This window comes from Solanum dulcamara, chromosome 1, assembly GCF_947179165.1.
Source record: "Solanum dulcamara chromosome 1, daSolDulc1.2, whole genome shotgun sequence".
Taxonomy (NCBI): Eukaryota; Viridiplantae; Streptophyta; class Magnoliopsida; order Solanales; family Solanaceae; genus Solanum; species Solanum dulcamara.
Window position 1 is genome coordinate 16,318,747 of NC_077237.1, and position 27,459 is coordinate 16,346,205.

The window sequence follows — 27,459 nt, forward strand, 5'->3', positions numbered from 1 at the left end:
AACAAGAGAAGAGAATAGTAGGTAACAACCCTGAGAAAAAAACACCTCACTTTTTTTATTTGTCTCTATCATCATCATCTTCATCTGCTACGTCTTCTCCAATCTAGTAAGTATTTATTACTTGCACAATACCATTTCTTTTTCTCCATTTTTTTTGCACTCCCCCAACTATTCAGCAAGTTTGTTACTTTGTTGCAACCAAAATAAATAAATAAAAACTAGATTTTTTTGTATAAAAATTCTAGGGCTTGACCAGTAGTCTGGTGGTTTTTTTAGCGGTGTTGCTAATTGTCAATTGGATAGTCTGAGTTTTTCTGGTTCAAGATTTCAGGTCATCCATTTTTCACTTGTTAATTTGCTTTGCTGCCTTTTTTTTTTTTCCTTTCTAGATTCTGTATTTTGGATTCAGCAAGTAGACACGAGATAGATGTGGGTTTATCTTTTCTTGGAGTATAGCGCGAGTGTTTGTGAAATCTATGATTACATATCAAGAAATAGTTCAAGAATGATCAATTTGATAACTACATGGGAATTTAAGAAGTTGGTGTCCTTGATTCTGTTTTATTTAAATATAATTAAATGTGGGTTAGTATTTGTTTTCTTTAGTAATTTTGATTTAAAGTGACCCCTTTTCAAGACTGAGAATTCTTCTATGTATACTGAGGCCAGCACATTCCTTTGTTATAATTCCCCTTGCCCCGAAAATTCAAATTTTGTGGGATTTCCTGTTAACTGTTTGGAGTTCAATCTTTTTGCGGAAGTTTATAACGAAATAAACAGTATGATTAATGATCCTCATGGAGATTCAAAGGAGGAATGTTGTAATATAGGATCTTTGTTTTGTTGAACTTTGTTGAAAATTCAAATTTTGTAGGATTCCGTTCAACTGTTTGGAGTTCAATCTTTTTGCTGAAGTTGATAGCAAAATAAACAGTATGATTAATGATCCTCAGTGAGATTTAAAGGAGGAATGTTGTAATATAGGATCTTTGTTTTGTCGAACGCTGTCAAAAAATTAATTAAAGCAATGCGTTGTTGATAATTTTATTTGTTTGTTTCCTCTACATTAATAAGTAGTTTGTCGTAACGTGAAAGTTTGTACCTTCATTTATTGATTAGTGCTTTCTTATAGCAGCAAAAGTTGTTACTAAGTGTGGAAACTGCACACTAAACTTTTCAATTTCAGTATTTCTTTGATAGTGTCCACAAGGATTGGGATAGGAGTTGATGGTGAAAGCTTTAAACATGTAAATTCTAGATTGTTCCCAAATAGTTATGTACTTCTTGGCATTGAGAAAACATTCCTTAGATACATAGAAATTGGGAGTCTCAAAGTTGAGACAACATCAATAAAGGAGAGGCAATAAGATTTTGAAACCATGTACTGTTGATTCACATCATTCAAACATCATTATCTTTTTAGAACTGTTGACTGAGACTTGAGTTGCGTCAAGAATGAAACAAACAGGTGTTTTGTTCTATTCAATTAATTGAATTAAGTGGTATTTTCCTTAGATCTAACAAGTCTCAACAACTCAATTTTGAGATCAGCGTCACTGTCAGCTTAATGCAAGTTTAATCTCATCATTTTTGTAATTAAAAATCTCAAAGTTGCTTTGCTTTTCTGCATTGCTGCATTTTGGTTTCTTTGTCAAATGTCAACTCAAATATAGGGTATGATATTGTTGGGTCATTCTTGGATGGAGGTTGTTTCTAAGATCTACCCTATATGATGATGCAAAGTATGATGGGTGAATTATGGAGGAAAATAGTGCAGGAGTGGGGGAATGATGTTGATAATCTTATGAGGAGCTGTTCACCTGAGCTTTTTGCTTAGGAATTGGATTGAGTGTTTGGTCCTCACACGGGGTGAAGGCATGCACAAGATAAAAAATTTACAAATATTGTTTTGTCAATGTATGTGTGATCTGAAAACTATGAATTGTGATCTTGAATTGAGATCAAGTTGGTTTTGATCTTGGTATTAAGTGATCCACTACTTCAGCACTGCGTGGTTACCATCAGTGTTCCATGCCATGTTCTCTATGTTATTTTCTATGTGAATCAAATCATTCGACTAAATCAAGTTTTTTAATTTACAAGTACAGCTGTTGCTTTGAGACTGTGAACTCTGCTAGAGAAGTTTTGTGCCATATTTACGCATGGTATCTTGTGCAATGGGCTGAAGTTCATCCAGAAAATCCACTTAAAAGAAGTATGTTTTTGTACCGATTTCTTTATTTGATGGGGCTTGGTTAGATTTTTCGCCACTTCCAAAGGTAGCTTTCTATCACCATCATTGAGTACTTTTTTTTCCTGCTGCTCATTAACGTGTACAACTGGCTAATTGAACCATTTTGTAAATATGAATGAAGTCCCATTTAGATTTCATGAGTTACATGATCAGGACTTTGATTACCTTGGAAATACATGCATCTTGTCATGTTTTCATTTGTCTGATCCATATGAGGTCACGATTGACACTGTCCCACGCTAAGCAGATTGAGAAGAAGATAACCATTGGAAAATTCAAAAGTTCCTATTGAAGATCGAATGAGTCCTAGTGACAACTAGTACATTAATTAGAAATTACCTGTGAGTATATTCAAGATAAGTTACCTAGGCGTATAGTGTCTATGCTAAATGAACTTGGCTCCAGATATTGAAAGGGAGCAGCAAAGGTGAAATTCATTAGTAAAGAGAAACAAACCAGTGGACTAGCTGCTGGGAAAGGGAGATCCAACAGATCAGACAACAGGGAGTAAAGATAAGAGAGAAAATAAAGAATCAAGACAGGACTGAACAATCTAGGTGCTATTGAGCTAGCAATGAAATGGAAAGAATAGAATAAAAGTAGGATGATGTTGGTTCTGCCAACAAGGATTCAATTAAGTAGGCAATGGTTTTTGTCGGCTACTTTATATAATACTAATTATCTTAGATTCTGATTTCTGACTTTAACCTTCAATTGGCTCATGATGCTTTCAAAACAATCTCCATACTCCCTAACTACTGTTGCAGAAATTTGAACACTGATCCTCTTTTATATATCAGTAGCCACATTAAGAAAAGCCAAACACCTGTAAAACCCATAATTTTGAACCTTCATTTGGTAGTTAAAGAGTAAGATTGGATATAATACTTTTCCATTTGGATTATTACCGCTCAATGGATCACCACATACTCTCTTTAAGCAATGGATGGTTTAGTAAGCTAAAGTATATGATATGCTTTTCTATTTTCCTTTCTGGATAGGATAATTGGGCCGAAATTATTGCTTTTTTTTTTGCCAGTTACTTGTTTATACTTGTTTAGGTTACAATTGTCAAGGTTGGAGTCGCCTATGCTGAAAATTTAGGTAAAGAAAATTGTTGTTGTCGTGGGTAACTTTTCTGATTTAAGTAATCGAAAGCCATGTCCCTGATTTGTAAGGCTTGCTATGTCAGCCACCTTGGCACAATAAGATTCTCATGAATGTCAAAAAGCTAGTAAATGTAATGTTGCTCAGTAATAACTAGCCTGTAAGAGAATGCTGGATATCAAAACATGCAAATTTCTGTATTTGGTGATCTTTGGATTGTCCTTTGCATCTCTTTTGCTTTCCTATCTTCTTCTTCCCCTCCACCCTTTAGAATTTTTCTAGGGGTGTGGGAGAGCTGCTAGAAGAACTAATGAATAGGTGTTACTTTTGGTAGGAAAGGTTCAGTATAAATGGTGTTAAACTTTCTGTGCTCCTTGATATGTTATCATTTTCACGCCGTGATGGTTTCATATCTGGTGTTCCTGTATAATGATAGTGGTATGCTGAAACGGTGATATTATTTGCTTTTCCTTCTGTTGTTCTTGAAGTATATATTTTCCTCATGTCCCACATTACTAATAGACAATTACTCATGTCCCACATTACTAATAGACAAGTACTATTCCTACAGATATCAAGAGCTTTAGCTGCTAAAATCTGTTGGTTTGGAAGATTTATTTTCAGACATGCCTTCTCTTCAGCTTCTGCAGTTGACTGAACATGGGCGAGGGCTTCTGGCTTCTAAAAGGTATAGAATGTTTTCTCCATTTTGTGCTGCTAGTTCATATCTTTTTTCTTGTGTCAATGCATGTCTAGTTTTGAAATACCAAAAATAATAGCCAAAAGAAAAGAACGTTACCAAATAATTTCTGAGACTAGCGCACTGTTCGCTCTTTTCTTTTGATAGGTGATAAAACTTTACTTTCCCAAAACAGATCTGTACATAATAGAACTCTACAAAGTTCCTTCCAACAAAGTTCATCCTGTGATCCTACAAATAAAGAGCTATAGTATAAGAGTTTTAACAGAAGCGATACATAATCAGGTTCAGTACGATTTAGAATGCAAAACGTTGTCGTTAACTAGAGATTGCCTTCTCTTTGCAGAAAATATATCTTATTGATTATGGTAGAATATTAGTATTACAGAAATTTCGAAAGTAAGATCTCCTAGACATGCTTTCATTGGGAGAGAGTTTTAGGCAGAGTTCAGAATGGAAAGTCCTCATCGTCATGGCTGCTCTGGGTCAAACTTCAATAGAATGAACCAATGTTTTAGATGGCAAAAGTGTAAGTCCAGGCGAAGGCCTTTGGTGTTTATAGGAACACGTGGTTTAAAGAAATAAAAATGCGGATAGAAGAAACATTCAGGGAAGGAGAAAAAACATTCCCTAAAAGGAGTCACTTATGCACATTTGATGTTTTATTAATGGAACGGGAGATACTATAAATTTGAATTAAGACACTCAGGAGTGCCTAAAAAGTGAAAAGAGCAAAATATAAGAGTTAGAAGGATCTACAAGAGATAGATATCACCAAAACTAATGAACAAAAGAGTCAATCTTGAAACTGATGAGGATTAAGTGAATGTACCTTACTACACAGAAGGGCTGAGAGTGTATGTTAGCTTTGTGTAATTTAAATTGAAGTTTTAACTGTAACCTATTTCAGGTTTTCCACTTTTCTGTGCTTGAAACCATACCTCTGAACTTCAAGTGACATTTGATGCAACATCATGTTCATATATTCTTGCATGCATCAATATCTTATAACAGTGTTTTGAAAACTATGGATCAATCAATCAATTCCTTTGCCCTTACCTGTAATAGTAATCTCAAATGTTATTCTTAATTTACAGGAAAGCTCTGCTGCTTACGACGGGTATAATTGTTGCTGGTGGAACAGCTGCCGCATACATGCAGTCACGGAGAACCTATAACGGGCATGATTCTATGCAGTCCAATGGAGTGGATGATGGTGTAATAGAGCCAAATAAGAAGATTGGAAAGGGTAATAATGTGAAGAAAAGCAGGCAAAAGAAAGGAGGTTTGAAGTCCGTAAAAGTTTTAGCAGCCATTCTGCTATCTCGAATGGGCAGAATGGGTACAAGAGATCTGTTTGCTCTGGTAGCCACAGTGGTGAGATTCTTTACTCAAAGCATATACTTCATATATAACTTAAAGCATATATGTTACTGTTCAACCGCTCCTAGGATCTGATAATTTTGGAGTATGTAGAAATGTGTAGGAGGTATGCTGTAGTTTTCAGTGGAGAGAAAGACATAACATTGAGACTTATCAAAAGGGAAAACATAAGAAAAGCATTTTTAAGATTTCACAAGTTAATAGCATATGCAGATACTACTGCTGGATTTTGGTATTTTTGCTTTAGAGGTTTGGCTTTAAAATCAGAGGGATCTTGGATTGTGAAATCATGAACAGCTGGCCTCTTTTTCTTGCTTATAATTTGCATTTTGGTCTAAAGTTGAAAGTTGGGACAAAAGTTATCAGAGTTACCTTTGTACAATGCTAATTTGGCTGGCATACAATCTTTGTGGATTATTCCACCTACCCTTTCTCGTATATATTGACTCTTTTTCTAAGCAATAAGAAAGTACTATTGATGTAAATGAACAAAGGAAATGCTGTGGCCAAACTACATCCAAAAGAGTACTTTACAATGTGTATAAAGAACTAAGAAAATCTTGATGATTGACTTTCTTACAGACATACTGATCTTTCAGCATCTGTAAAGTGTACATGGTTGGCTTGCATTTTCTTTTGTTGCATCTCATCAAATTACGTATACCTTGGAGCAAATTTGCAATTTTGTCTCAAAAAACTGGTAATAGCTGTCAAGGACGCCGATGGAACTGGCTTCAGTCGAGAAATTTTTAATCAAACAGAAAATTTAATGGAGAGGGAAACATTGATGTGAAATTGTGGGCAAGAGTGGTTGGATCGTATATATAGTTGTGTATTATTTTTATGTATGTTTTTATATGAGTGCGTGTGGATTGAACGGTTTATTTGTGTCTTGAGATGAATTGCACGGGTCTAAACATTTATCTTGTGATCTTCCTGATAAAAAAAGAACATTTATCCTGTGATCTCGGGAAAGGATATATTTCCACAGTGATGAAGAGATTGACAGAGATTTTGCCTCAGGTATCCTGAAATATTCATAATATTAACTCATAAAAAAATCAACTTGATTCTATAGAAGGAATCAGTATCTGCACATGGAACAACCTGAACTTGAAATTCAATGGGAGCTTGGAAAGCTGAACGTTAGTTATCCTTGGTTAGAAGTTGAGGATCTTCTATTGTCAAATCTCAAGTTTCTCAATGCAAATGTGTGTTCCAAGTTTTTTTTTCAATTGCAATTAAAGGTGGAAAATTGAGTGGTTTCTGTCATTGCATGTGAATGATGCCTGTGAAATTTGAGTGTTTTGGTGGTCATAACATGAGGACAACCGCAAATGCTGTTATGCAGGGTTCTACAAGAACCACTGAAAAGTGGGATGGTATAAGCATTCCCAGTAAAAAGTTGTTCAAGATTTTTCCCTATTAGGCCAGGCTTGCATTGCCAGTAACTGAAACTGTTGTTTTGCTTTGTTTGCAGGTGTTACGAACTGCAGTAAGCAACCGATTGGCAAAAGTGCAGGGGTTTCTTTTTCGTGCTGCCTTCCTCCGGCGTGTGCCAATGTTTTTGCGCCTCATACTTGAAAATATTTTGTTGTGTTTCCTCCAGTCAGCCTTGCACTCAACCTCTAAATATATAACTGGGACCTTGAGTTTACGCTTCCGGAATATTTTAACAAGGCTTATTCATGCACAATATTTTCAGGTAGAGATTAACTGGTAACATCTTCCGACAACATTTGTTTTGTGTATCATGTTGGTCTTTGGGTCACCGAGATGCTATCTATCATTTAAACTGAGATTGCTCCAGAGCAGCTTTGACTGAAACGCTAGTTTATACATCACAATTAAGTATAGCATTGCACGGTTTGTAGTCAAAATCACCTTGATGGCTTCTTATTGGCACATATTTATAATTGCACAACAGTCTTACAAATTTTTCAGGAATTTTGTTTGCTAAACACTTTTGATGGTGTGTCCAAATAGGAACTAAATAATGGAAGTTTGTCTACTATCATAGTTTAACAAATCTTTGTGATGTGTATTAGGATATGGTGTACTATAAGCTGTCCCATGTTGACGGTCGGATTACAAATCCAGAACAGAGAATTGCCAGTGATGTACCCAGGTTCTCTAAAGAGCTGAGTGATCTTGTACAAGAGGATCTCATAGCTGTCACTGATGGACTTCTATATACTTGGCGCCTGTGTTCGTATGCAAGTCCAAAGTATCTTTTCTGGATTTTGGTAATTATTTTGTTAAATTATTCCAACTCTTCAACCTTTACCTTTTGATGGTTGAGTTCTTCAAATGCCTATTTATGTTTACTTCCGCTCCAAAATTTCAATTCGGAATTTTTTTGTCTAGTGGGTTCTCTTATTTGATGTTATTTTCCAGGCCTATGTCCTAGGTGCAGGGCTTACTATTAGAAATTTCTCACCTCCATTCGGGAAACTAATGTCAAAAGAACAGCAACTGGAAGGGGAATACAGACAGCTTCACTCACGATTAAGGACCCATGCAGAAAGCATAGCATTTTATGGTGGTGAAACTAGAGAAGATTTCCACATTCAACAGAAGTTTAAGACTCTAGTTCGGCACATGAAGGCCGTTCTTCATGAGCACTGGTGGTTTGGGATGATTCAGGATTTCTTACACAAGTATCTTGGTGCTACAGTTGCTGTTGTCTTGATTATTGAGCCCTTCTTCTCTGGCAATTTGAGACCTGACGCATCCACATTGGGACGAGCAGAGATGTTGAGTAACTTGAGATATCACACCAGTGTCATAATATCCTTATTCCAGGCATTGGGAACCCTTGCGATAAGTTCAAGACGACTCAATCGTCTAAGGTATTGCTTTATTGCCTTTAATATGAAGGATCAGTATAGCTAGCACATGCTCCTCATTAGATTTAGCCGATAAAGACTTTCTGCATCTGTTGCTACTGTATTGCTTCAGCCACAATGTAAGAGCCTGTTTGGATTGGCTTATTTTAAGTGCTTTTAAGCCAAAATAACTTTTAAGCACTTTTAAAGTGTTTGGATAAATTAAAAAAAGTGCTTATAAGCACGTGATTTTAAGGTAAAATGTTAAAAATAAGCCAAAAGCCATAAACTAGGATTTCTAACTTATGGCTTTTGGCTTATAAGTCAAAAGCAAAAGCCAATCCAAGCAGGCTCTAATTTCCGTATCCACAAGATTATCTAAAGGAGGCCGATGATTGTGTTTTTCTTGAACTTAACAGTGGTTACAGAACCAGGCATGGCTATAACCCAGTAAAATAAAGACAGAACAAGAGGGAAATGACTAAGATAAACTTTCCAGTTCTTTTTTTACTCATCTGTGATAGATTGATAACATGGAACCTATATAAGAAGTGAAACTCTTATCAGCAGTAAACTGAACAATAGATCAATGAAAGAATTGGCTAGATTTGTTTCCAATGATTCGAATCAATTTGTGAATACTATCTGTTGGCTGCAAGTCTTTGGCAATAATCACTAGAAGATACTAATTTTGCTTCATTATTTTTGTTAAGAAAATTGACCTTGGTGTTTGAATCAACTCAAATACTAGTTGAAATGGTGCGGATCCAAGGCTAATAAGAAGACTATAGCCTATAACTTATCCCATGTGGGATTATAGCAGCTCTTCCTCTTCCATCCATCCCTAAGATTGGACATTTGGAGCGTGAAGTAATATCCTGTATTTGGTGGCCTAACATAAGGGCCCAGTTTGACTCTACCCCAAAAACTAGCTAAGTGGTGAGGACCTTAGAAGATCTTATACTGGTCTACAGTTCATACATTTAACCATATGTTAGATTGTAACAGGTTTGAGCTATATATGAAACAATCATATTGACATACTAGAGTTGTACTACACAATTTCATTTGCATTTCCACTGTATACTTGAAATATTCTAGTTGCATTTTCTAAATCAGTTTTGGCACTTGCAGTGGGTATGCAGATCGTATTCATGAGCTCATGGTTATTTCTAGAGATTTAGGTGGACGCAATGCCTCTTCCGTACAATCTAACGGGAGTAGTAATTATGTCACTGAGGCAAATTACATTGAGTTCGATGGGGTTAAGGTGATAAACAATCTGTTTGTTTTGATTTTACCATCATCTGTATTTGGGTTCTGATCGTAGGTCTTGGTGCTTTCAGGTTGTTACTCCTAGTGATAATGTGTTGGTAGAGGACTTGAGCCTAAGGGTTGAATCAGGGTCTAATCTTTTGATAACAGGTACATTAAGTTTTTTTATATTTTCTTTTGATTGACCCGACTTTGTTTTTTTGAGCAATGGTGCTTTTGGTTCAGTTTTGTCAGATTTACTAAAGGTTCTCATGTAGTCATTTGGTTGTATTCTTAAATATACTCAGCTCTAGCTGGAAGTGAAGCATCAATTATCTGTTTAGTCAAAAAATTAAAGTGGATGGGTATCCATTCCTCCACGTCATTTTTTCAACGTGTCTGAATGTGGAAAGGCCACGACAAGAAATTCCATGAGTTTCAAGCAAATTGATGGAGAACACACACATGTATATGGTGAAAACATGGAATAGATAGTGCAAGACCGTGTCGATAAGTGATGATACAAAATCAAGTAATAGAATGGTTGATTCCTTGAAATTACTATTTAATAAGTTTCAACTAGATTGTCAAGAAGGTAGGAGAAATCAAGTAACTGATGCAAATTACTCCTAGCGAACAAGTAAAAGGACTTGGTACCAACTAATAACTCATGCATTGAATGCTTACTAGAAGGATCAAGAGAAGAGGTAAAGGTCAATTCCATGAAACGGATCTCTCCCAAGAAATTTATGCATCAAAACATCATAAACTAAACAACAACAACAATAACATTCCTAGTGTAATCCCACAAGTGGGGTTTGGGGAGGATAAAGTATACGCAAACCTTACTCTTACCTCGTAGAGATAGAGAGGCTGTTTCTGATCGACACTCAGCTTAAATAAAGCATTTCCAAACAATTTGCAAAAGGGAATACAAAAATGAAGCAGTAACAACAATGACATAATGCGAAATAGAGAGCAGTACACAACATACAGAAGAAGGAACATTAACGACAATGAAATAATGCGAGAATCGAAACACAAAAAAAAACTGGTAATAACCGAAAACGAAGAACAAGAAACTAGGAGAATATTGCTAATACTACTAGTAATAAAGAAGGCCCAAGTGCGACCACTAAGCCTATCCTAGAGGAAAGTGAGAGAACTCTCAACTACCAACTAATTTTCTACCCTAATCTGCAATCTCCAAACCCATCTATCTAAGGTCATACCCTCCGTAAGCTCAAGATGCGGTATGTCCTGTCTAATTATCTCCCCATATACTTTTTTCGTCCAGCCTCTACCTCTCCCGATGCCCGCCAACATCAGCCGCTTACACCTTGTCACTGGGGCATCTACACTTCTCCTCTTCACATGGCTAAACCATCTCAGCATCGCTTCTCTCATATTGTCCAGCAGAAGCCTCAACAGAGGAAGAATTCCGCACGAGATAACAAGGGACGTTAAGGAGGACAGGCCATCCGTACCTTGTCGTAGCTAACTTAATTCCTAATCATATCTCTCCTAGTATGCCCATATACCCACCTTAACATCCTCATCTCTGCAACATTCATCTTCTGAACATGCGAGTTCTTTGATTAGTCAATACTCTGCCTCATACAACATAATTGGTCTAACCACTACTCTATAGAACTTATCTTTAAATTTCGGCGGTACCTTCTTATCACACAAGACTCCAGAGGCGAGCCTTATTTCGCCCATCCCACACCAAAATGTGTGACATCATTGTTGATCTCCCTATCTCCTTGAATTAAAGACCCAGATACTTGAAACATCCTCTCTTGGAGATGACTTGAGTATCAAACCTCTTTTCCACGTCAACATTATGCATAGCCTTATTGAGCTTACACTCCAAGGATTTAGTTTTGGTCTTGCTCAACCTGAACCCTTTAAACTCCAAGTGCCTGGTGTGGACTTTATTCCCATGCTTATCCTACAAATATCACACTTAAGCTCGTCAACCTTTATAAACTTGCTATACCCAAAATACCGCCGTCTCTCGGAGTGCTCCAACTTTCCTAGCACAATGTCCCCATCCCTCTCTTCGTTCAAGAGTTCATGGAAGTGTGTCATAAACTAAACCCCAAACTAAAAGACTTCATATTTTTACGCAAGCTAATTGGCTTGGCCTAAATTCAAAGTAAAGATCCTAAATAACTATGTTGGCCATCTGGGGTGGACTGGCTCACAAGTGATCGGTCATGAGAATGATATTTCCAAAGTTCAAATGCTAGTCAACCTAGTCAATGTCGTGGTCAAACATGGTCAAATACTTGGCGACCCTCCGGTCTTAAATGGAGTAAGCTCATAGCCATGTCATTGGGAAATTGATAGCTAATCCATCCCTTCAAATTGTACCAAACAACTGAGCAAGGTTAGAAAAGAAAGTCATTTTATCTCCTTTCCCTTCGACCAATCTGGGTTATGGAGATGAATTATCCTATTTACTAATAGTTTCAAAATCCAGAAACATGTGGGATCAACAATAACTACACCTCAATCCCAAAGTTAGTTAGGGTGGGCTATATGAATTCTTACTATTCATATACTTCCATTTTAGCTCGTCTTAATTTTATTTTTTTAAAAAATAGTTTCTAACATTATAAGTTCTTTACTTTGTCCATTGATACACAAATCTCTCACCATAAAAGATTCTTTAACACATAGGACCGTTTTACTTTCACATCCATGGATTGGTGCATTTTTGGTGATCAACACAGGATATGAACATACCATCTCAAGCGACTCTCTCTTATTTTATTTTCTATTCGTGGCAGTTGCACCTTCTCCTGGATATTTTCATTTCTAATCTTGTCTAATTTTGTTTGACCGCAGATCCATCATGTATTTGCATTTTTGTAATATATTGGACATCATTGGTGCATTGCATACAATCATTTTGTTGAAATAAGCATTTTTTAAGGGTCATAATAGTGTGGAGGCGTTGTTCCTGTGGGTTAGCACTTAGCCACAGATATAGTTTTTTTCTCTGAGATGCATTTTGTTTACTTATTGGCAACACTATATTAGCTACTTTAAATGCTATTGAAGAAAAGAAGAAAAAGATTCTTTTGGGGAATATTATGCGTGACTATGTCCTGAAGTTTGGGGGGATTAATTAAAGTTCACAAAGTTCCCTAAATAGGAGAACTACATAATTACAAGCATATAATCCTAATCTTAGGCATAAATATAGGGAATAGAGATACTTAATTGTCATGTTGGAACACGGTGAACAAACTTCTAGGGTCCCTTTGGTTCATATACTAGTTATGTGGGGATTATAATGCAGGGATGGTTAATGTGGGAATTAGTAATGTAGGAGTTGTTATGAGGTGATTAACAATGAGGAGATTGTAATACATAATTTTTTAGTTGTTATGAGGTGATTAACAATGAGGAGATTGTTATACATAATTTTTTACTTACTTTCAAAAGGCATTTTCGTCTTTAAATTGTTTAATTTCCGCACAGCTAATACACATATTCTATTCTTTGCATAAAATTATACATAGTTTTCCACATAACTTAACGCGGGTGATATTTAATAATGTCAAACAAATGTTGCATTAGTTATGCATCAATTGTTTTTTCCTTTATGCAGTCAACTAGACACTATTATCTTATATGGGATTTTATGCTTGAATTACGTATTTCAAACCATCAACCGAACAACCCTTTAGTTATTCAAGTGTTATGTTGTAGCGCAGTGAACAAAATGTTGGCATCTGGTTCTTCACTATATTTTATTTGTGGATATATGGGAACAGAGAATATAATTCTCACTGGTTCATTTTGAAGGTCCAAATGGTAGCGGCAAAAGCTCACTTTTTCGAGTCCTTGGAGGTCTTTGGCCACTTGTTTCTGGCCATATTGTAAAACCTGGAATTGGTTCTGATCTGAATAAGGAGATCTTTTATGTTCCTCAACGTCCATATACAGCTATTGGAACACTACGTGACCAGATTATATATCCTTTGACTGCTGATCAAGAGGTTGAACCTCTCACACGAAGTGGCATGGTTGAACTTCTTAAAAATGTAAGTTTCTATGATTAATCCCCGAATTCTGCATCTTGTTCTATGACCAATCTCATGTATTTAAAGGCTTGTAATTTATAATTTCAGTCATTTTGTTTTAACGCATTGAATTCTACATTGTCATACTAGGTTGATCTTGAGTATCTTCTGGATCGCTATCCTCCTGAAAAGGAGGTAAACTGGGGTGAAGAATTATCTCTGGGAGAGCAACAAAGATTGGGGATGGCTAGACTTTTCTACCATAAACCGAAATTTGCCATTCTGGATGAATGTACAAGTGCTGTGACAACTGATATGGAGGAACGCTTTTGTTCAAAAGTAAGAGCGATGGGAACATCATGTATCACTATTTCTCACCGTCCTGCGTTGGTTGCATTTCATGATGTCGTCTTGTCCTTGGATGGTGAAGGAGGCTGGAGGGTTCACTATAAGAGGTACACAAAGCTAAGGTAACTAAGTGTTCCACACACACTGCAAATGCAGATACTTATTAGTTGCTGTTCAACAAAATCTCCAGGGCAGAGGCTCCCAGTCTCGCTGACTCAGAGTTCAATAACGACCAGCATAATGAGACAGATCGTCAAAGTGATGCAATGACCGTGCAGCGTGCATTTGCAACTGCAAAAAAGGTTTGGATACTCATGCTGTTCACACTTGTTCTCAGAGACGTCTTCTCTTGCTCTAACTAACTCCTCTTTGGCATCATCCACAGGGCACAAAATTCTCCAAGTCAGAGGCTGAATTGTATTTTTCGGAGTTGATATTAGCATCGCCATCTGAAGATGATGAATCTCCCTTGCTTGTCTTTCCACATCTTAAAAGTGTTCCAAGGATACTTCCACTGAGAATTGCTGCCATGTCTAAAGTTCTGGTGAGTGTTGTATTGCTATGACATCAATCTCGGTCCTTTAAGTTGGTTAGTTCCCAATTTCCTCTCGCGGTGGTTGCTTTTCTTTTCTTTGGTTGTGAAATTGAAACAAAGAAAAGACAATATATCTTATTCAATGTGATTTACCTGTAACATTTACTGGTTTAGACTTAAAAAACATTGGGCAAAGGAATTGTACATTTGAAAAATGGTAAGGCGGGTTTGAAATGAAAAACAATATCGCCTAGTAATAGGTAGATAGATATATATTCTGTCTCAATATGATATTACTATATCTACTCTTGTCTGGGTCCTAAAGTCAAGATAGGATATTCTGAAAAAAATTGAATCTTAAAAATATCCGTTTGGTTTTGTGAAAATGAGGAGCTTTTGGCAGTAACATGTAAAGCGGATCATCATTTTCTTTTTGATGAGGAGCTGATCACCATATCTGTGTGGAGGGAGTTAATATTATTGAGAACCATCCTTTTTGCTTGCTTCTTATAGCTCTAGTGCTTATTTTAGGTACCCAGACTGCTAGATAAACAGGGGGCACAGTTCCTCGCAGTCGCTTTACTTGTGGTGTCCAGAACATGGGTTTCTGATCGCATTGCCTCTTTAAATGGTACTACTTCTCTGTTCTTTTAAATGTTATTCTTCTTTATCTGGAATGAAGGATTTTATTGTACTATTTATAACAAAGACATCTGCTTACGTAGGAACAACTGTGAAATTTGTCCTGGAGCAAGATAAGGCGGCATTCCTACGTTTGATTGTTATTAGTGTCCTTCAGAGTGCTGCGTCCTCCTTTATTGCACCGTCTCTGAGGTGAATTTATATGTGGAAAGAGTACACGCCTTTCCTTACTTTAAACATGCTTAGCATCTACAAATTTTAAAATAATGTATACCTGGAAGACAGAGACTAAGTCTTACTTAGGTAACTCGGTTTCTCTTCCCTGACCAGAAAAAAAAGATGATTCTGTGTTCAGTTATTACAAAGAGCTAATAGGCTCCCTTCGAAGCGACACATAGAGGAAAATTATCTTGGACATGTATATCGATTACATGGACATCCAATTTTAGTCGACAAGATCAAAACATTTATTTTTTTCAGCCAGTAGAATTGACTTTCAATATTCGTTTTGATGAATGATTGCACAAAAGAACACTCAGACAATAATTATGAGGTTCAAAGTTCAAACAGAGTACATCTTAAACTTTCTACATTCCTAGATTCAAATGCAATAGTAACCTATGTCTACTTTTTCTTCTATAGTATGTAGGTAGTGACGTATCTTTGATAAGGTTATACATATAGTGATCTTATTTATTTTTTTAAAATGGAAATTTTAGAGGCAATTCTGCAGGGTTTCTTTCCAACATTATCCTGAAACCTTTTTTTCTCGACTCTGAGTTAATAGTTGTGGACAACTAGATACCACCATAGTCCATAGCCATTGACAGTAAGATCTGTCTGCTAATTCAGGGTCCTGGAAGGTTGGAAGTATCTTTAGGTATGATAGGGGCCTCTAAAGGAACTTTTGTGGTTGGGTAGGTTTAAGTTTCACAAGGTTGCTGCTTTGGCTGCTTATTGGGTGGGCAAACTGTGTACGATCATTTCATTTAGTGTGTTTATTGTTTATTATCTGCTAATGAATCTTGTCGTGTTAGACTGTTGTATTTCATATTGGAATTTTTAAATGTGTATTCTTTGTTGACCTTTGTCCTTTCTTCTTTGAGATCAATAAAAAAATTTCCTGCTCTCATACAGGCACTTGACGCAGACACTGGCACTTGGATGGAGGATTCGTTTGACCAAGCACTTGTTGAAGAACTACTTAAGAAATAATGCATATTATAAGGTACCTATATTATTCTACAAGATAAATATTTACTAAAAATCCTTTTCAGTTCTGTCAAGTTACACTGTTACTTGAACGTCTATCACTCTGTTCAACTCATAAGTTTGTTTTTAGATGTGCTGTTCAGTAAATCCCATGCTCACCCGTGACATTGTGAAAGTTTTAACCATTTGAAACGTTTTGGTCCTGTTGTATTTCCGAGCACCAGTTTGATAAAAAAAATGGTCTAGTTTTTATGCTACTATTCATCCTAATTTTGGTGTAAATTTTAGAGGTCAAATCGGGCTTTGACCAAAGTATTTTGATTACTAGGTTTCTCAATTTCTTATGGAAATGGAGAAAATGATCAACTACATGAAATATTCTACCTTGTGAAAGGTCTAGATTTTCTTTACATCTGAGAAATGCATTTGGAAATCCAATTTGACTATTGAAAATTCATACAAAAGCTTTTGGTAGATTTATTATCCATTTTGGTCCTGTTGCAGTCTTTCGTTTGGTGGAATAGTAGGACAACTTCTTTGTTCATAATCCCGTGTCCGTCATCCTTGATTAAAGGATAACTTATGCTGTAGTTCCTTTACTTTTCAGTAGAAATCTGATGTACTGTTCAAATATCTTGCAAATGTAACGTTGAAGGATGGATTGTAGGTATTTAACATGTCGGGTGTCAACTTGGATGCGGATCAGAGATTAACTCAAGATCTGGAGAAGCTAACCGCTGACTTGTCTAGTCTGGTAACTGGAATGGTGAAGCCAACTGTTGACATTCTATGGCAAGTTTCTGTTGTGGTTGTTAAGCTAATAATGTTTTAACAGTATGTTTTCTGGTTTTATAGAGGTACTACTGAAATGCAGGTTCACATGGAGAATGAAACTGCTAACTGGCCAGAGGGGAGTTGCAATATTATATGCTTACATGTTATTAGGTCTGGGTTTCCTGAGATGTGTTACTCCTGACTTTGGTGACCTGGCAAGTCAAGAACAACAGCTTGAAGGAACTTTCAGGTTGCCTGATGTTTTAGTTACTGCTCATCTTATTGTGTTTGGATAGGCTACTAATCCTGAGTATCTGTTATCAGGTTCATGCATGAAAGGTTGCGAACACATGCTGAATCTGTTGCTTTCTTTGGAGGTGGTGCTCGTGAAAAAGAGGTAGTAATAATTTTTTAACAACAATATTTTTATCAGCAGTGAGACCTTTCAGAAATAAGATATATAGGTGCGTTGTCTGATATCTGTATACATGCATATACATTGAGGTGATCAATTTCCCGTGTGATATGTTAGAAATTAGCTGGTATAGGATATTTTGTTCCTGTTTTGTGCCTCCAATTTGGAAAACAAAGCGGGTAAATAAGCTGGACCGTTTTAAGTTGTTATCATCTCTTCATATCAATTGCTACAGATTACATCAAGAGCTCACTGTCCTTTAAAAAAATAATTGTTTGGCCCAAAAGTGGGGCTGAGATGTTTAGTGTAAGGACTACGTTTGGAATGTCTGGATTTATGGGTAATACAATAAGAATATTCTTTCTTTTCAATAGGAATTTTTTCTTTTTAATAGAGAAAATTGCCACAGGCATTGATGTATGCAAGAAATGTAATGGCTTTGGCCTTTAGGTGTCTATCCAGTACCTATCTTGGGGTTTGTATTAGTACTTTGTTGTTTTTGTCCAAGAAAAAAGTTTTTTCTTCTAGAAGTTTGGTTGATAATCATTTCCCCTTTCGAGTAAAATTTAGTGATTGTTTTGTTGGGTAGTGAGGAGATGTAATCACCGCATACAATTCAAAAAAATTTACTAATGCAATGTTTGGTTGCTACATTTTGCGGGATGGAATATGGATCAAGAATGCAAGTACTTCTAGTAAATTAAGGATTAAAAAACTTAAATGACAAAATGTCCCTCATTATAGTAAACAAAATAAACATTTAAAAAGTAAAGCACATTGAAATCATGCAGGGAATACTATTTCTTAGTATATCAAACCGAACATTTAACAGGGAGTTCCTGCATTATAATCCCTTTATAGCTGTCCGTGTTGGTGGGATGTAGCAGGTACTTGATAGAATAGTCGAGGTGCGCATGAATCCAGTCACCTCTATTTTGTCCAAGAAATGTGATTCTTATAAAAAATTGAGTACCTATCTTAAAGCATGAATAGATATCTCAATTCCAGCCAATGATTTTTTGTTCTTTTGCTTCCGCATAATTTAAGACTGTATATTGGGATATCTGTATCTTCTGTTATCCCATTGTTTAGCTACTACCTATTCTACATGTAATTCCATGGGCAATAGATAGCATCCTAATGAACCTTGAGAAGATATGTTGTCATGATGGTATGTATAAGCAAAATCTGTGTTAAATGGTCTTTGAGATGGGATAACAAAGGGGAATAGCTTTACTGCCTCCAATTTTAGCGGACGCAACAGCTAAACCAGTTTCGTAGATAATTGCATGTGTTTTACCGGCCTTTTCTTGTAATTGGTTGTTGAAACTGCAGTTCCATCAGGTAAAGCATAGTAAATTCAGGTTCTAACATAATTGATGGTTTGTGGAAAATGCAGTTCCATGTACTGCAAAATGTTTATAGGCCATAGGGAACATATGAATAAACTAATGGATGGTTGTCTGTAACATATGACACCTTTCCTCTTGTCCTTGTTATCTTTTGAGTAATCTTTGTCTCAGATTAGTCGTAACTTCTGTGTGATGCAATGGAGCACATCAATGGTGATTAAAAAAGAGAGATTTGTGGAAAGAATTGACATTTAATTTGCTATTTGAAGTTGTGCTATTCATAACCAGAATGAAAAGAAAAATAACCTGTCAATTCACCACTTTGTAGACATGGACCTAATGGGGCAGTGTCCCTTTAGCAATACTGGATATGTTTGTGTGTATCAAATATGTTGGGGAGCTTCCTTTTTCTGCGTTAATAAAGTACTAAATCCTTATGCCGTATGAATAGTTATAGATGTTGTACCGAATGTTGTTATAAACAAGAAGTTGAGGAAGCAACTGGCTTTTTAAAGTGGAACTCACTATCTAAAGAAAATATAAAAATTAGTACCTAATATATATGAGTTTAGTAGCAACATTAAAACTGCTATTAGCATTACTAACTTCAGCATTTCGGGGTGTAGGTCTAATTACCTCAACTCCCCGTTTCTGGCATGCTATCGTTATAAAAGTCTCTCAATGGCGGAAATGGGAAATAGCCTCCAGTATACAACTGTGACATATTAATCCCAATAGCTCAAATTAAATATCACTATAACATAATTCATTTAGCCTACAATAAGATAAATTCAATTGCAATTGGTTTCCATTTGTCTATTAATCAGCTACAAAACAATTAATCACATCATCAATTTCATTGCTAATTGCTTTAGAACTTTGCTAATTGTTAGAATGTCCCACATTTGTTGGTTGAGAGAGCTGGCTGCTGCTTCCTTATATAATCCTGGACAATTCTCACCTTATGAGCTAGTTTTTGTGCTTGAATCAGTGTTATCAAAGACGCGCTTAAGCCTTGATGCGAGGCTCAAAACATGTTGAGCGCTTCGCCTCGCTTAGTGTGGCTTCAATGTCGTCATCAAGGTTCTAAGGCATACATTTCCTTGCCAATGAGTCTCTTCTGAAAAGACGGCACTAAACAATTGATATTTCACTTTATTGTAATTTTTTTTCCAATTTCTTTGTTCATGTATGTGTCATTCATGCTTATAATTATAATTCTTGGACTAAATATGTATATATATTTGTGGTATTTCTCCCTTTGCGCCTTTTTCCATTAAATCCCAGAGTCATCACCTTTCTTGATTTACCCAATATTTGGCCCCTAATTTTATATTGTCCAAGTTCTAGATGTCCAAATCTAGACATGTGGAGGGGGGAGGGGGTGTTAATGTTCCACATTGAGGCAATTAGTGGTTGTCTCCTTATATTGTTTTGAGTAATCCTCACCCTAGGAGTTAGCTTTTGGGATTGACATAGGCGCAAGGTATATTCATTACACTAATTATTTACCTTAATTTGTTAGTCATTTTTTATTTTCAAAATAATCAGCATTTGTATTTGTTTCTCCCTTTGTGCCTTTTTTGATTAGCCCACGCTTTATTTGCGCATTGCGCTTAAAACGCCAACGGACTTTAGACTTTTTTGCGCTTTTTGCTTTTGATAACATTGATCAGAGACGGACAAGTAAAGAAGAATATAAAATTGCATCAAGATAGTTTAGGAGAGAAAAAACTATCCCGAGAAATAGGAAAAAAAAGGAGAGAGAGAGAGAGAGAGAGAGAGAGAGAGAGAGAGAAGAGAAGAAGGAAAGCTCCAAAACAGTAGTAGAATAGGCTTCATCGCAGTAGCGAAGTAGGATTAATAGAAGAAGAATCATTGAAAAAAGAATGCTAAAAGAGAACAAAGAAGTATACCTGCTGGGATGGAACCTTATTTAAAGATGCTAAAGAGCACAAAGAAGCGTACCTGCTGGGATGGAACTTATTTCTCTTTTTACCGCCTTTTAAAGTCAACATCAAATAAGAGACCTGCTTCTCACTTAAAATGCTTTGCACCCGCTGCTTGAAGCATTGGGCTTCTCCGGAGTTGCATTGCTTCACCCATGAGAAGCAACAACCCCTTGTTTTGCATCTCTCGGTTGCTTTAAGCAATGGAATGACCTCTTTTAATAACACAGGTTGTTCTTGAAAATACTTATTTTTTAGCTCATACTGGTAAGGATTCATAGAAGATTTCTTGATTTTATTATGTCCTTTACTGTTTTCTTGTTTATCCAGTTATCTCTAGCATAATACTGATACATGTTATGATGCATGGCAGATGGTTGAAGCAAGGTTTAAAGAACTTCTTCACCACTCTTCTTTGCTTCTTAAGAAGAAATGGTTATTTGGCATAATAGATGAGTTCATCACGAAGCAGCTTCCTCACAATGTTACTTGGGGATTGAGCCTTTTGTATGCTATGGAGCACAAGGGCGACCGGGCTTTGACTTCAACTCAAGGTGATACCCAACCAACTATGAATTTGTTTATTTTTATGCTGTTATTATTTTTGTAAAAAATAACCAATTCTTTTTTACTGTCCCTTTTCTTAGGTGAACTCGCTCATGCACTACGATTTTTAGCGTCTGTTGTGTCTCAAAGCTTTTTAGCTTTTGGTGACATTCTTGAGCTCCACAAAAAATTTGTTGAGCTTTCTGGTGGTATCAATAGAATTTTTGAGCTGGAAGAGTTTCTCGATGCTGCTCAATATGGTGGGTGTGATTTGACTTTTAATTTTCTCTTGTTTCTGTCACTTCCAACTTTCAAATGCTCTTCTCTGGTTGTTAGTTTCAACACATTTGTGCGGCACTTAATGGTTAAGCTCCAAGCCTTATGCTGTAAACCTTTGAGTTGATAGGCCGGTTTGAGTCCATTGCAATAGTATTGTAGATGTCATAGTTTTGTGTATGAAGGAGAGGCGAGCATTAACTTGGTAAAGAAGTTGAAGATAGATAAATTTAATGGGAAGTTTTTTCTTTTGTTAAAAGCTTATTTGGATGGTTAATGCTGGTGGATATGCGGAAAACACTTAGTTTTGGCTGATGAATTCTTGGGATGAAAGTGTTCATCTTGAAGATGCTACAACTAGGTTATGCTAATGAATGACCAGCCAATCTGTTCTGAGGCTTTTGACATAGTGGCGTACATAGTTCCTAGATTGCATAATTTGGATTCCATGGGCACCGTCTTTTATAAATAAAAAGTGCTCTTTCTAGCCACACCAGAAATATAGTTTGTCTCCAGTAAATTATAATCATTATTTGTTTGAATATTTTACCATCTTTCTTTTCTTTTTCCTTTTGACAACATTCATGTTTCCCAGTTCTTCTATGATCCTCTCTTTCTATCAACACCATCTAATTATCTTCTCTTCTTGAGTATAAAATGTATAACATTGTTGAGGATAATTGCTAGCATCGCCAAATAAATTAGAGGGAACAAGTGTGCATCTGTAAATATTTCATGTAGCACGCAAAGGAACTATAGGCTCAAATTGTAGGGTCAATTTTGATTTTGAATGGTTAGAACTCCACATTTTACCAGAAATTGTTGGGAATTTCTGCTTATGTGGGAAATTTGGTACAAAGTAGGTTGACATTTAGCTATGATATTGGCAACAACCTCTCTACCTTCACAAGGTAGGGAGGGGCAAGGTCTGCGTACACATTACCCTCCCTGGACCCCACTTGTGGGATTACACTGGGTATGTAGTTGTTGTATTGGTATAGCAAACTCAAATAGCTGAAGCTAAATTTATTTCCGACAAAATTCCTGATATCCCCCAGTACTGAAAACTGCCTAAAATCATTCAGTTCTAACATCACAGCATAGTGATCTTTCCTTATCAAATTGCTTTTGGCTGGATATTTTTAATACTAGTCTGCAGAAGTTAGTATCATTATATGGAGCTGATGTTTCTTGTATGCATGCAGATGTACCTGAAGGTGTTAGTTCATCGCGTTCCTCTGAGGATCTAATTTCTTTCTCTGAAGTAGACATCATTACACCAGGACAAAAAATCTTGGCTAGGAAGCTAACATGTGATATAGAGAAGGGGAAAAGCCTTCTTGTAACTGGTTAGTGGTCAGATGACCTCTACTTATACTTTAGTATTTAATGATATTTATTTGCTAATTACTTCCTTTCTGAAGGCCCTAATGGAAGTGGAAAGAGTTCAATCTTCAGAGTCCTTCGTGGTTTATGGCCAGTTGTGAGTGGAAAACTAGCTAAACCATGTCAGCCTCTTAACTCAGAATTAGGCAGTGGCATCTTCTATGTACCTCAACGACCATATACGTGCTTAGGAACCCTACGGGATCAAATTATATATCCTCTCTCACATGAAGTGGCTGAGAAAAGGGTACAGGCTATGCGAGAAGGTAAATTTTCTGGCTAATAGTATATTCCTCAGTTTTTTTATGAGTTGGCTTGCTTGTTGACTGTTACAGTTTGTACTTGAGGTGAAGTAATTAAAAATCATACAGCATTCTTGGGAAATAGAGCTTTCTAACGGGTGCCGGTTGTGTGAGATTATTTGATTGACTTTTCCCTATGAAGGGTGATGCAGTAATTTATTTTGAATTGGAGTTTTCTTTGAACCGCTAATATTATCTATTTTATATTAAAAATGAAAATTCAACTGCCGAGGGATATTCCAGGTTTATGAATACATATTTGTAGTGAGCTTTCCGAAGGGATATAAAGTTATTTCTTTAAAGAGGAAGATTAAAAGATACAGATGTCATACATAGCTTTCCTTTAGCAGTTGGGAAAACTATGCTTGGTAAGTTTTTACTGTTAGAGGTTATATTATCAAGTGCAAAACCTTCAGAAATGGAGATTGTTCTGAACCATCCAAGCTTGTTTGTCATGTTTTTTTTTTGAAACATTTTGTATATATCAGTACTACCTGGATAACCATATTTACAAAATGTAAGAGTAAAATTTAGACTGAACTTACATCCTTTACAGACCCCAAAATGTCTAGGATTGTTACAGTATCATCAGGAAAAGCCTTTGTACACCAAAAACAGAATAACAATATACAGTTAAGCTCAACTTTCTGTATATTACTACTACTATTTCCAAACCATCTGACTTTCCTTTCTTTCCATATTGTCCACCAAACACATGGTGGAATAATCCTCCATCTATCCCTAATTCTTGCACCAACTCCAGCTTCTTCCCAGCTGAAAAGAGTGTCAACAATCTTACTAGGCAATGTCCATGAGATACCTCTTAGATTGATAAAAATCTTCCAAAGCTACTGTCAGAGTTTATATTATCATGTGCAAAACCTTCAGAAATGGAGATTTTTCTGAACCATCCAAGCATGTTCGTCATGTTTCTTTTTTGAAACATTTTGTACATATCAGTATTACCTGGAAAACCATATTTATAAAAAGTAAGAGAATAAAATTTAGACTGAACTTACAATCCTATACAGACCCCAAAATGTCTAGAATTGTTACAGTACCATCAGGAAAAGCCTTTGTATTCCAAAACCAGAATAACAATATACAATTAAGCTCAACTTTCTGTATATTACTACTACTATTTCCAAAACATCTACTACTATTTCCAAAACATCTGGCATTCCTTTCTTTCCATATTGTCCACCAAATACTTGGTGGAATAATCCTACATCTATCCCTATTTCTTGCACCAACTCTAGCTTCTTCCCAGCTGAAAAGAGTGTCAACAATCTTACTAGGCATTGTCCATGAGATACCTCTGAGATTGATAAAAATCTTCCAAAGCTGATCAGTGATCGGACAATGTAGAAACAAAATATATCTTGAAAATAAGGGTATCCCCCTCTTTGCCCCACATTGTCAAGGGTAAGAACAGCCTCATTGGCTAAGATCCAAGTGAAGCATGCTACTTTATGAGGCACTCTGATCTTCCAAATAGGCTTCCATGTCCAATTAGTAGTCTGTGGCTCAACCTGATTTAAGATCTTATACCCATCCCTCACTTTGTACACACCTTTGCTATGTATGTCCCTTCCACGATAAGCAGTCCATTCCAATTTTTAATCCTTGAAATGCCTCCAAAAACTTGTAAACCTCAGTCAATATTGGGATCTATCAATCATTCAAAGGTCTTCCTCTTCATGACATTGTTTGAAAAATCTGCCTGGGAAGAATACATGTGTGAGCTACCAATGAAGTAAGCAACTCTTAAGAAAAGAGTAAGGTCTAATTGAAAATTAAGCTAATTTAATCATCACAGACCCTCGTGCCAAATATGTAATATTCATACGGAGAACAAAGCTTATATCATTGTTACAGGCTATGTTGCACGAGCGCAAAGACTCCAGTATTTCAATGTAGAGTCAAATTGAGATGTGGAAACTGAGATTTAGGGGCATGACACCATAAATACAATCTTATATGTAGTCAAATTTGCAAGCAGATAATTGTAACTAATTAATTCATCAATTTAGTCTGCATTACTCTTTCTTTTTGGCTCGGTTAGTCATAAGCTGCATAATCACTTGAGAAATTTCCAAAGTAAACGAAAAGGCAAATATAACACGACCAAGATAGTCAATGTAAACATTTTAACCCATGCATGAGGTGGACCCTTTGCCTTTTGCTTTTTGGGTTTCGATCGAGTAGTATTATGATCCTCTTTACTAGGTCATGCATTTTGATATTGTGTAGTCAAAGGCGCGCTTGAAGCGCGCTTAAGCCCTGAAGTGAGGCTCAAAACGCGTTGAGCGCTTCTCCTCGCTTTATGTGCGCTTCAGTGTCGTCATCAAGGTTCTAAGGCAAACTTTTCCTTGCCAATGAGCCTCTTCTTAAGAAGTGACACTAAACAATTGATATTTCACTTTATCATAATTTGTTTTCAATTTCTTTGGTCATATATTAGTCATGCATGTTTATAATTATTAGTCTTGGACTAAACATATATATTTGTATTTTTTTCTCCCTTTGCGCCTTTTTTCGTTAAAGCCCACGCTTTATTTGCGCTTTGTGCTTAAAGCCCCAACGGACCTTAGAGCTTTTTTGCTCTTTTCGTCTTTGATAACACTGGGGACTTGATGTTATTCTTAAACTCCAAATTTACTAAATTGGGCTGCCATTTTTGGTATATCTGTCATTCTGTTGTCTTTTGAGGAGTTCAAGTCCCGAAGGCATAAGTCCAAAAATAAAATGTTCTAAACAGAATCACCAAAATATCAAAGGATGGCATTCAACTCATCTTTAAGAGGGTCATAAATCATAATTATATTGACATAAGCTTCCGGTATCAGGTCATATATCTGGCGTCTCTGCTTTATAGATATGCAAATAATTAAAAGTTGATCAACAGAAAGGTGAGAGACAGAAAGCACAAATTTCTGTAAAACATATTCACATACCTGTAAGAATTTCAATATTTGGCAAATCTTTAATAATGTCTATTTAATGGCTTTTGCTACTGTTCAAGTAGTCATTGATTTAGCAGTTACAGGTGTTGATGCCAATATAATTGTCTTCTCAGTGACTTATCTTTTGAATATCAGGTCTCAGACATCTAGGGTCTTCTAACATTTTGGATTCTCATTTGCAATCAATTCTCGAGGATGTTAAATTAGTCTACCTTTTAGAAAGAGAAGGTGGCTGGGATGCCAACCAGAACTGGGAGGACATCCTATCTCTTGGAGAACAACAACGATTAGGAATGGTGAGCTCAAAAAGTGCTGATTGCTTCTTGACCCAAAAACTTTGTATAGACATGTAATTCATGTTTTGTTTCTTTGCTGCTAACTGATTTGACATTCCTACTAGGCACGCTTATTTTTTCACAAGCCACGGTTTGGAATCCTTGACGAATGTACAAAGTAAGTAAACAAGCTCAGATCTCAGTGTCTTTCAATTGTATGGAAACTTTTCTATGGCCTCGTATACCTGACCCTGCTATTTCCTCTTCTATTTGTAGTGCTACAAGTGTTGATGTTGAAGAGCATCTTTATAGGCTTGCTAAGGAAGCTGGCATTACTGTTGTTACATCCTCACAGGTTTGCTTGATGTCTCATTTTTTCATTGGTATTTTATGGCCATCAATCCATATCTTATCAAACTTTTTTCTTGCTATGTTTTTCCTCAGCGTCCTGCTTTAATACCTTTCCATTCTCTGGAATTACGGTTGATTGATGGTGAAGGCAAGTGGCAACTGCGTTCAATTAAGATGGATGAGGGGGAAGGCAAACCAAATGAATACACACAACAATTGTGACTATGATGATGTATTCCAATGTTGTGAAAACGTTCATATAGGCAAATAATTAATGAATTATGAATGTAATACATACATTGCAGTTAGATTGAGGCTAGGAAAATATAAAGTTAGGGAGGGTATACAAAACTATTTAAGTTGTTTCTTGTAATGTTTCATATAGGAAAACGAGTATGTGTATAGCGCCTTGTTCCCATGGTTTTAAGAGGTTTAGGCATAATCTTTCCGGTCAGCCCCCCCATGAATAAAAATGGCAGGTAGAACTGAGGCTGACAGATTTACTGATTTTATCTTCTACATTTCACATTATATATTATGATGATATTTTTTCTGTTGTGGTCA

The 27,459-nt window shown here is 36.3% G+C and overlaps 1 protein-coding gene across 4 annotated transcripts; it reads left to right on the forward strand.

The window, feature by feature from the left end:
- Positions 1-27,459, forward strand: LOC129902657 (ABC transporter D family member 1). 4 transcript variants are annotated; one of them, XM_055978024.1, is made up of 27 exons: positions 1-106; positions 2,109-2,279; positions 3,933-4,049; positions 5,159-5,438; positions 6,925-7,149; positions 7,493-7,690; positions 7,842-8,296; positions 9,407-9,542; positions 9,619-9,697; positions 13,349-13,587; positions 13,717-14,021; positions 14,105-14,216; positions 14,300-14,458; positions 14,981-15,080; positions 15,175-15,283; positions 16,229-16,319; positions 16,971-17,095; positions 17,178-17,327; positions 17,402-17,474; positions 21,167-21,347; positions 21,441-21,599; positions 22,821-22,964; positions 23,040-23,267; positions 26,405-26,565; positions 26,670-26,722; positions 26,821-26,899; positions 26,989-27,459. In XM_055978024.1, exons 3-27 carry the CDS (start codon positions 3,988-3,990, stop codon positions 27,115-27,117), a joined length of 4,032 nt encoding a protein of 1,343 aa, XP_055833999.1. In that variant the 5' UTR covers positions 1-106; positions 2,109-2,279; positions 3,933-3,987; the 3' UTR covers positions 27,118-27,459. The 4 variants fall into 4 exon arrangements, with proteins under 4 accessions (XP_055833999.1, XP_055834015.1, XP_055833991.1 ...); XM_055978016.1 differs by lacking the exon at positions 1-106 and adding an exon at positions 151-331; XM_055978031.1 differs by lacking the exon at positions 1-106 and adding an exon at positions 151-331 and having other exon boundaries at positions 2,109-2,215.

Coding starts and splice junctions, on each gene's coding strand:
- LOC129902657 (XM_055978024.1), top strand. CDS start 3,988: ATGCCTTCTCTTCAGCTTCTGCAGTTGACTGAACATGGGCGAGGGCTT. Junction 7,150..7,492: donor TTCATGCACAATATTTTCAG/GTAGAGATTAAC, acceptor GATGTGTATTAG/GATATGGTGTACTATAAGCT. Junction 26,723..26,820: donor ATCCTTGACGAATGTACAAA/GTAAGTAAACAA, acceptor TTCTATTTGTAG/TGCTACAAGTGTTGATGTTG.